Here is a 10,790-nt window from a genome sequence, read left to right as displayed (position 1 = left end):
TCTCATTTTTGGAGAGTCTTACAAAGTGAGTTGGGGACCCGTGTAGAGCTCAGCACGGCATTTCACCCGTAGACCGACGGACAGTTAGAGTAGACAGTTCAGATCCTGGAGGACATGCTTAGAGCATGTGTGATTGACTTTAGAGGGAAGTGGGATCAGCTCTTGCCTTCGGCCGAGTTTGCTTACAACAACATGTATTAGTCCAGCATCGAGATGGCTCCATTTGAGGCTTTATATGCTCGACGTTGTCGATCTCCTATCAGGTGGTTTGAGCCTGGTGAGGCTAAGCTGTATGGTACGGATTTGGTGAGAAATGCCTTGGATAAGGTAAAGTTGATTCAGGAGAGACTTCGCACAGCTCAGTCCAGATAGAAGAGTTATGCAGATCAGAAGACGCGGGATGTATCATTCATGGTCGGCGAGAAGTTTCTCTTGAAAGTCTTGCCGATGAAGGGTATTATGAGATTCGGGAAGAAGGGAAAGTTGAGCCCCAGGTTTATAGTCCCTTTTGAGGTGTTGAGGCGAGTTAAGGAGGTTACCTATGAGCTTGCTTTACCCCATAGCTTATCGGGAGTTCACCCAGATTTTCACGTATCTATGCTTCGGAGGTATCATGCCGACTTGTATCATATATTAGACTTCGGTACTATTCAGCTAGATGAGAGCTTGGGTTACGAGGAGGAGCCAGTGACCATTGTGGATAGACAGGATCACCAGTTGAGATTCAAGAGAATTTCTACGGTAAAGGTCCAGTGGAGGGGCCAACCAGTCGAGGAGGCGACCTGGGAGTCTGACGAGGACATAGGGAGGAGATATCCATGCTTATTTAGCACTTCAGGTGTGGATCTAAACCCGTTCAAGGATGAATGTTTGTTTAAAAGGTGGAGAATGTAATGACCCGACTAGTTATTTTGCTTTCTAGAACCCCGTTCCTTTAAATAAGACTTTTTGTACTTGCTTTTACTGATTTATAACTTGCGGGGATGGTTTGTTCGGGATTTGGATGAGTTTGAGTTGAAATCGGAACACTTGGTTCCTTAAGGCTGGTTTAAAAGGTCAAGTTTAATTTTGGTCAATGTTCTGAGTAAACGACCTCAGAATCTGGATTTGAAGGTTCCAACAGGTTTGTATGATGATTTCGGACTTGGCCGTATGTCCGGATCGGTTTTTGGATGACTCGGGAGAGTTTTGACGCCTAATAGTGAAATTTTATCCCTTAAGGATTTTGAAGTTCTTAAATATTTGGTTTGGAATGCGTTTTTGTGTCATCGAAGTCCAAATAGAATTACGAGATCGGGAATAGTTCTGTGTTGTCATTTAAGATTTGCATGCAAAATTTGGTATCAATCCGAGTAGTATAAGTGTGTTTCGTCGCATTGGATGTGAATTAAAGAACTTGAAGTTCATAAGTTTGATTCGATTGGTTTTAGGGGGGTGATTCTTCAATTTAGCGTTGTTTCGGGCATTCCCAAGGTTCGAGCGAGTCCATTTTATGATTTCAAACTTGTCGGTATGTTTGGGTGGGGCCCCGGAAACCCCATGCGTCAATCGGACGAGGCTCGAGTTGAGTTAGAAAAATTGGTAAGAGCTAAAGCTATAGGTTACTGTTATAACCGTACCTACGATTGGCCAGCCACAGGTGCGAGACTGCAGGAGTGGTCAACCCTTCGCAGGTACGGCCATAGGAGAGGAGCCCAGGAACTGCTGATGCGTATCCTTTCTCGTAGAAGCGATATCGCAGAAGCGAACCCAGACCGCAGATGCAGACCCCTCCTAGCCCAAGCGAAGTTCGCAGATGCGGACACTTCCTTGCAGAAGTGAGATCGCAGGTGCGGTCCCCTAATCGCAGGTTCGAAAATCGCAGAAGGCGGTCCCTTCATTTAATACGGGAAATGTGTCATTTTTTATACATTTAATTGAATTGTTGGGCGGTTTGGGAGCTTCCAAAAAGGGTATTTTGGTAGCATTGTGAGGTAAGTTATTTCTACACAATGTGAGTTTAATACATAGTTTAGGGGTAGATTATACCTTGTAAATTAGTGAAAATTGGGGGTTAGAGTAAAACCTAGGGTTTTGATAAAAACAAGATTTTACCATGCAATTTCTTATGGAATGAAGTAAAAATCATATATTTGTTATCCTTAGGTTATGGGTAACAGCTTCCCTCGAGAATTTCCGGAATCCGGGCATGTGGGCACGAGGAGGGATTTTAGGAAACTTGTATTTAGGTTTGGGAAATTTCTTTAATAGTTAGAATATGAACTCTTGAGCTTGTATTGGCTAGTCCTTACCTCGTTTGATTAGTTTTGGATCGTTCGACTCTGAATTGAGGGTTTGAGCGCGTTCTTGATATTGGAAGTAAGCTTTGGAGCAAGGTGAGTCTCCTTTTTAACCTCGGAAGAGGGAAATAAACCCCTAGATGTATTAAATAAATGAATGCAATTGTCTCTGGGGCTACATACATACGTGGTGACGAGAGTCCGTGCGTAGCTACTATCATGCTAATTGTCTGGGTAGTTTAGGACCCGTATCATGCCATACTTACAAATGATTATGTTCTTGCTTGCTACTGAGATCACTTAGGACATATTAGGGATTGAAAATAAATATAAACGAATATACGCACTTACTTGAGAACTTGTATGAATTTATTTGACTATAAATGCGCATTTATGTGCCTTCTTGATAATAATTGCTATTTGTGGATCGGGTCAATCGCCTCGGTAGAAATAGATGTATCTATGGTTCGCGCCATTCGACCCTCTGGCAGTGCACGATTATATTTATGTTGGGCCGGGCTGTACGATCTCGGCATAATATGTGCATGTTAGTTACGTGGAATTCACTCATGATTTACTCTATTTAAATGCCTTGAAATGTAATTCATCATAAGATATGACTGAATCCGATATATATATATATATATATATATAAATATATATATATATATATTGTTGCTCCTTGTTCTGAGAATGTCATTATATACATGTCATTGATGCTTAGTGTAAGCCTTTTATATTATTGGTATTGACCTTAGTAAGTGTCAAGTCGACCCCTCGTCACTACTTCTTCGAGGTTAGACTGGATACTTGTTGGATATATGTTGTTTATGTACTCATACTACACTTCTGTAATTAACTGTACAGGATATGAGGCAGGTGCATCTAGTTACCCCTCCAACGCGCATTCCTGATTCCCGATCGAGATCTCACGGTGAACTGCCCCTCCTGAGCTGTTGAGCAGCATACCGGAGTTCTCTTCTTTTGTGGTTGGTATGTACTGTCTATTCTGTTTCAGGCAGTAGGATAGTGGTATTTTGTATATTCTACTAGTTGCCCTAGTACTTGTGACACTAGTTCCTGCCACACAGTGTAGACTATCATTTTGGGGTTGCATTTATATTGTTATGAAATTGTTGATTATCGACTGGTTTAAATATAAGTTAAGTGAATGTTGGAAATGTCAAAATAAAATAATTGAGAACTCACTAATTGTTAGGGTTGGCTTGCCTAACCACAGTGTTGGGCGCCATCATGATCTGAAATGGAATTTGAATCGTGACACCTACGAGGCATAGGTACACAATCGATACTCACTTTGTTACTAAGATAACCAAATATTCTAGTCTTATATCAGGAAGGAGTCCTATCCCTCGTGAACTTCTTCTTCAAGATACCTTCGGTGCCAGCGGCACATATAATATTCTCATAATTAAAAAGATAGTATTCATAATTATCTCAATCATCAAGGAAAAGATATCAAGGATCTTTTTTTTTCCTAAAATAACTCGCATCAAATCTTTTTACTATGATAAGTTACGGTTGTTCAAAGAGTTAGACACAACAGCTTGATTACCAGGCTATTAATTAGCACATACAAATTACTCAATTTTGTTAATCATCAAAACACTCTAAACTTAATAGAAGGCGATGTTGATGATCGCAATTCCAGCCCACTGGATTCGCCATTTTTCCTGGCTCCCATTTGATTTCATGAGCTTCTCGGAAGCAAAAAGTTGTAATATCGGATCCTGCACAAAGGCTAAATATCGTGCATTAGCTACTTCTATCTTTGAGATGACATGGGTCGAGCTTCTCCTTAATTTGAGAATAGACTGCTTCACCGCCTCTATTCTCATTTTTGGTGTGATAAAATTAGTGCCATCTACGTAACTGCTAATCTCATTTTCTAGCCCCAATAAAACATATCGAAATCGACTTTCATTTTGTTTGTGACAAGGTTCGTGGGAAAGTTCTTGTTGGTTAGGTTTGTGAGTCTCATGATCATGATCAAGTAGGTTATGCTCTCACCAAGCCTTTGTCCAAGGTCAGGTTCCTTTACTTGAAGCGCATTTTGACAGTTGTACCACTCCCTGCTCAGCTTGAGGTGTTAAGTATTTCAGATAGGAATTGTGTTGAAATATATTTTTATATAGTTAATGTAATTATTTTCTAATTATTAGGAGTCCTAACAGTAACAACTTTGGAATCCTATTCTTCAAGAAACTTATGTATGTATTGATGTATCAGCATATAAAAATCATAAGGTTGAGAAGCGTTTTCTGTAACATGTAATTAGGTATGGTTGAGATTTGAGAAGCGTTTTCTATGACGTGTATTCCCTAATTATGTGTGTGAACATGGTTGTTTATTTATTTTTTATTTTTTTAGATTTTGGATATCTATGTTTGATACTAGTCGATCAAAGCTGACAGTACTATGGGTGTATTTGGCACGAAAGAAATTTTTTTTCTTCAAGAATCTAATTAAAAATAATGTTTAAATTTGTGCTCCATAACTTAAAAAAAAAATATTCTTTTTCGGTTGAAAAAGAAACTACTCTTTTTACAACATGAAAATAAAGTATTCATTTTGTTGAAATGAAAGAAAATATTTTTTCTACATCATGAAAAGAAATTAAATATTCTTTTTGCTGAAATGAAAGAAGATACTTTTTAATACATCATTTTGTTGAAATAAAAGAAAAATATTTTTTTTTACATCATGAAAAGAAAGTACCTTTTTTGTTAAAATAAAAATACTTTTTATATATCATGAAAAGAAAAGATTATTTGTTGAAATGAAAAAGAAACTCTAGTCATAACATGAAATAAAAGTACTACTAATAATATTTCTATTTAGGGTGCGGGATCGGGGGTGGGGTGGGGGTGAGGTGTGTTGGCGGGGGTTTGGAGGTGGTTTGGTAGGATGGGGAATAAGGGGAAGGTTAAAAAGGAGTTTTGAAAAATATTTTTCATTCTCTTGATAGTTCATGAGGAAAATATTTTCCAAAACATTTAAGTCAACTAAATCGGAAAATATTTTCTTTCATTCCAAACGCACCCTTTATTCAAGCTATTTTTGAGTTGACTCTAGCTCGTTATTTTAATTCGTCTATTCGTAAACCGCAATTTGTAGTTATAACCTACATGAATTGTGAATTACTATGAGTTTGTTTGTTATACGATTTTAATATGTGACCGTTGTTATAAAATAAATATTATAATTTTAAACTAAATCACCGAAAGAGAAGAGACAAGAATAGATAAGAGAGGTAAAGAGGAAGGAATTATTCTTCTTATTTTAAGTATATAATTCATGAGACAAAAGTGCTCTATTTATAGTTACAAAGGTCTCCTCAAGTTACAATAATTAATGAGTTCATTTATGTGGTACATAAATTAATAAAGAAGTTACAGAAGGGCATCCACATTCACTGAATTTATAACACTCTCCTTGGATGTCCACTTAAAAGATAATGTGTCTCATTAAAACTTTACTAGGAAAAATCCAATGGGAGAAAATCTAGTGAAGGAACAAGAGTACACATATCTTGTAATACGCATGGAGAATTGTCTCATTAAAAACCTTACTAGGAAAACCCAATTGAGATAAAACCTTAGTCAAGGAAAAAAGAGTACTATCACGTGTTTCTCCCCCTAATGAGAACTTTACTTGATATCTTGGAGATGATGCATTTCAATTCATGTCTTTGTCAGTTGCTTATTTTCTCCCCCTAATGTTGGGTATACCAATATATATCCAATCTTCTTTGAGCACTCATCTTTGTGCATTGTGGTAGAGCAATTGTAATATGTACCACACATTTAAATATTCTAAGATGAGAAATATTTGACTTCTAATCATAAGAAAATTATAATAGGGAGACTTTATGATAACTTGCGCCTGATCCTCACAAGATTTGCTGTATGCAAAATAGTATGACTAAATACCGAGATGAAAAATTTTATTCTCATAAATATTGGTTTAGTTATTAGTTGGAGGGGTTGGATTAATGATTCTGCTAGACCACTTTTACTATGAACATACGCAATCGGATATTCAATTATTATCTCAGTTAATATAAAATATTCATTAAAGGTCGTGGACATAAATTCACCAGTATTATCAAGACAGAGTATCTTAATTTTACAATTTGAAAATTGTACTCTTAATCTTAGTAATTTAGCCAGTAACCTCGCAATGGCCAAATTGCAGGTTGATAACAAGCACACATGTAACCATATTATAGATGTATCTATAAAAAATATATAATATCTGAATAGTCAACATGGAGTATTTTAGGCCCACAAATATCACCATGTATATGTTCCAAAAATGCAGGAGATTCAACCCCACTTTAATTGTTGATAGTCTAATAATCAGTTTGCATTGAGAACATGCAGCACAAAATAATTCTTTAGTTTGAAGAATCTTCTAGTTCTTCAATGAATGACCATGTGAATTCTCAATTATTTTGCTCAAAATATATTATAACTGGGATGGCCCAACCAATAATATCAAATAATAAAATCATTAGTAAACTATTTATTTACTATGGCATGTGATTCAACTACACTAATACTAGTGTAGTACAAGCCGCATGAAAAACGGATAATATTTCATATTCATATGTGTTTCTATCCATGTGGCAAAACATGTTTTTTAAAGATAAAGTCATTATTATTATAGTCATGGTAAAAATCATTATAAGCAAGACATGTTTCTTGATTTACTTTGGCCCTTCTAACAATTCTTTATAAGGCTTGGCAAAATATTTTTGACGTAAAATATGTATACGACCAATGACATAATCATGCAGCTACATAATGATATTTATTATCTTTATTTCTCTCAAACCTCTTTAGAAGTGAGCTGTGAGATTTCAACAATCAAGAGCATATTCGTGTTCATGAGTTTATTTTGTATAGCCACATTCACTTTTGGAATGCATCATAATCATATGAACATGCCTCATGATTTCTCAGTATAAGCTTATTGTGTTGCCTAAGCATTTATCATATATATTTTTCTGGCCCTCCTCAATATCATTTCTTAATTTTAAGTGTGTCTTTATTTTCCTTTATTTTGGTAGAGTATTGATTAAAACTTGGCAAAATGGGTGTACGATATTCCCGTACCTAATGTCCTTTCATACCACATCATGGTAAATATTACCTTCATCTCTTTTGAAGAATAATTTTAATTTGAGAACCCTTATCGTACTCCCTTTCATATTTAAAATCATGATGACGATTAATATTTCGTCTATTACCACGTCCACACAAATTCATACAGTCCTGATAATTATTTAGTCTTCTTTCAGACTTTTGATCTATTGGTACCACATTCGCTTTAGGGAATGAAGTAGATCTAGCAGGACGGGCTTCATTAAAAGGATATTATTTTTGCTTCAGTCATCATTATATCATTAATGTGGTGAATTGGGACTCAAACCCAATGTCTTACCCACCTAAAGGCATGTTAAGCCATAATGCATTGGGACTCAAACTCAATATCTTATCATCATAATGCACCATGACTCGAATCCATTGTTTGAACTCCTCTTTAGAAATATTGCTACTTCTTAAGAAAATTCGAGGCATGTAACATGGAGAATAGTTCCCTTAAACGTCTTCATCAATAATAAATTTAGCATTTGAAAATATTGCTATTTTTAATGATCATAACAACCAATCATAACTAATAATACTTTGAATGTGTCACTTAATTTAGCAGTTATAAGCATAAATGCGTAATCATAATGAGCGTTTAAGAATATTAATTATCACTCTAATTATCATATATTTGTTATAATTATGTAACTAACATTTTCTAATGAAACAAACACATGTAATATAGATCAATGTCTTTGGATTTTGATGGAAATATATCTGATGTTGACATCCAAATAAATATGATGATCATACTCCCTTAATAAAATAAAAGACCATCAAGATACAATTAATTGTTAGGATTTGCATAGATTAATGGATATTTTAGTCACGTTTAAAGTATTTTATCATAGACTAATGTATTTGTCAAAACATCTATGTAAACAATGGTTTTCTAAATTCTTAAATGCTCTTAATTAAAGATGTAAATTCTAGTGGCTTTTATTAATGGAGTTAAGTTGTCTCTAGAGTTAGAGAATAGCCAAGTTATTGAAGGACTCTACTTTCTGCAATGCTATAAAAATCTGTGTAACTTATGTGAAAATTTATGAGATAAACTAATCAATTTCAGTCATTTTTTTCATGAAAGAAAAATGCAAGCACTACCTTGGAAATCATAACCATTGTTGAATGTAATTTACTATAGGCATATATCAAACTATCATGCAATTCAATTAGAAGTGAATAAGACTGAAGAATCGTGGCCGTGTATAATGATTCTATTCCATCAGTATCTCATCTTCTTTAATGTTACTTTATAGTCATGCTTTTTGTCATGCCCAATCCTCGGGGAACGTGACCAGCGCGCAACTTAGCGAATCCGGTCGAGCAAGTCTATCCTTCCTTTGCTACCCTACTCACTCAATATCCGAAGAATTATTACATCACCAATTATTAAACACAGGAGAGAGCGAGAGAGAGAGTCGTTATATAAATACATAAACGTTGGTAGTTAAATTTTTACTTAAATACAACATGCCATAGTTAAGATTTCAAAAGTACATACAGTTGATAATCTATTGGAGAAAAGTTTTGAATACACTATGATCCTATGACCACCCCGACACCCATACATGACCCACATAAACGCCTACGGAGCCTCTAAGTGTCACGACCCAAATCGATGGGCCGCAATGGACACCCAATACCTTACTCAACCGAGTACCTATGTAACGTATCTTTCGTATCATACTATCATAGGTAAATGAGCTAGAGAGGCTGTCGTGAGATAAGTACAATAAAATATGAAAAACATACTCGACATTGGATGATCCAACATGTAGTCCAAACTTATACATATGACGTACGGGCCTATAAGGCAAAAAATAATCTCTCGTATACTGAACATAGGTCGACAAGGTCATACAATATTTTACGTACATGACATCTATCTACAAATCTCTAAGAATACATAATCTTCACAAAAGTCGGGACAGAGTCCTGCCATACCAAACAATACACGTCTAAATCATACTAACCAAACAAGCAACTCTGAAGCAAATGGAGCGCACAACCATCTTCCCATGAGCTGATTTCCTACTTGGAGGGCTCTCGACCTGTCTATCGGGACCTGCGGGCATGAAATGCAGTGTATGAAAAATGTACTGAGTATATAAGGCATGAAATTCTATACGTAGAGACTTAGATGAAACATGGAATAAAGAAATCCATCTGTAATCTGAATAACTTTATAAATCCTGAAGCATTTATAATGTCATGCATATACGTATAAATGTCATCTAATGCATAGATCTGTAGGTACATAACATTATCAAGCCTCTGAGGGCATCCCATCATATCATCTCGGCCACTATGAGCAAATCATCAACGTATACCAGCTGATCAGGTGGTGGTGCGTATATAACGCCATAACCTTTCCTGTATCCCATATACATATATATACGTGTATATAACACCATCTGGTCATGGGTCAATATGCATGTATAAATGCATGAAATGCATAAGAAATACGTCAATAAGATTTTCTCGGAATGCCATAAAAATCAATATGTCTTAGGGATAAACTTTATCAAATACGTATTTTCCTGAGACCCGTAAACAGGCGATATAATAATAAGACATGTGGAAATCAAGAACATAGGTATCCCTAGCATCTCTACGAATAAAGCCATTTATGGAGGTTGTACATTTTCTCATTTCGTTTGTACCATATGGATCATGCCAAAAAGGAAGAAGGAATAGCCTTAACATACCTGAACCGATTCTCTTGACAATCCCTTTAACATCATTGATTGCGACAATGCGTAACGAAGTATCGATGTAGGGAAGAATCCGTATGATATTCTTTGAGAAATATTGCACCGTACTCCCTTTGAAGCGCAAAACCCCGTTGTTATAACATCATGTAGTCTCGTATGATCTTTTATAGCAAAGTCACGTTGACAGAATTTTGGATAAGTTACATCTAGGTGGAGGAACTAATTGAATCACCAAATGAGGTCTAGAAAGCAGTAAGGATGAAGCTCATCAAAAATTCTAGCGAACATCAGCAATTTGGAAAGCAAATTAAGTTTTTGAAAGAAAACAAATGAAATAGTGATTTGAAACCTCACAACGATCTGAAAATGAACTTGGTTTCAATTGGCTCCTTTGTATTGTCTCAACCCCAAATATTCCAAGGAAATTTCAGTTTATTACTAAAGTTTGAATACGTAAGAAGCCTTCCAGTAATCTCTCATTTTTCTATTTCTTTCATGAAGCTTGATAATTAGATTTTAGATTTGATTTTTCAGCTGTCTCCCTCCATATATCCATGAGTGTGTAACTATATGTCACCTAATAAGGAATGAATCTTAGTCATTTCTTTAAGTTTTGG

The 10,790-nt window shown here is 35.6% G+C and overlaps 1 protein-coding gene across 1 annotated transcript; it reads left to right on the top strand.

The window, feature by feature from the left end:
- Positions 1-213: 213 nt before the first annotated feature.
- On the top strand, positions 214-894 carry LOC138889619 (uncharacterized). The gene is made up of 2 exons (XM_070172950.1): positions 214-327; positions 454-894. Exons 1-2 carry the CDS (start codon positions 214-216, stop codon positions 892-894), a joined length of 555 nt encoding a protein of 184 aa, XP_070029051.1.
- Positions 895-10,790: the final 9,896 nt, after the last annotated feature.

Source organism: Nicotiana sylvestris, chromosome 4 (genome assembly GCF_000393655.2).
Source record: "Nicotiana sylvestris chromosome 4, ASM39365v2, whole genome shotgun sequence".
Classification (NCBI taxonomy): domain Eukaryota; kingdom Viridiplantae; phylum Streptophyta; class Magnoliopsida; order Solanales; family Solanaceae; genus Nicotiana; species Nicotiana sylvestris.
This window is presented reverse-complemented; position numbering and strand designations above follow the sequence as displayed.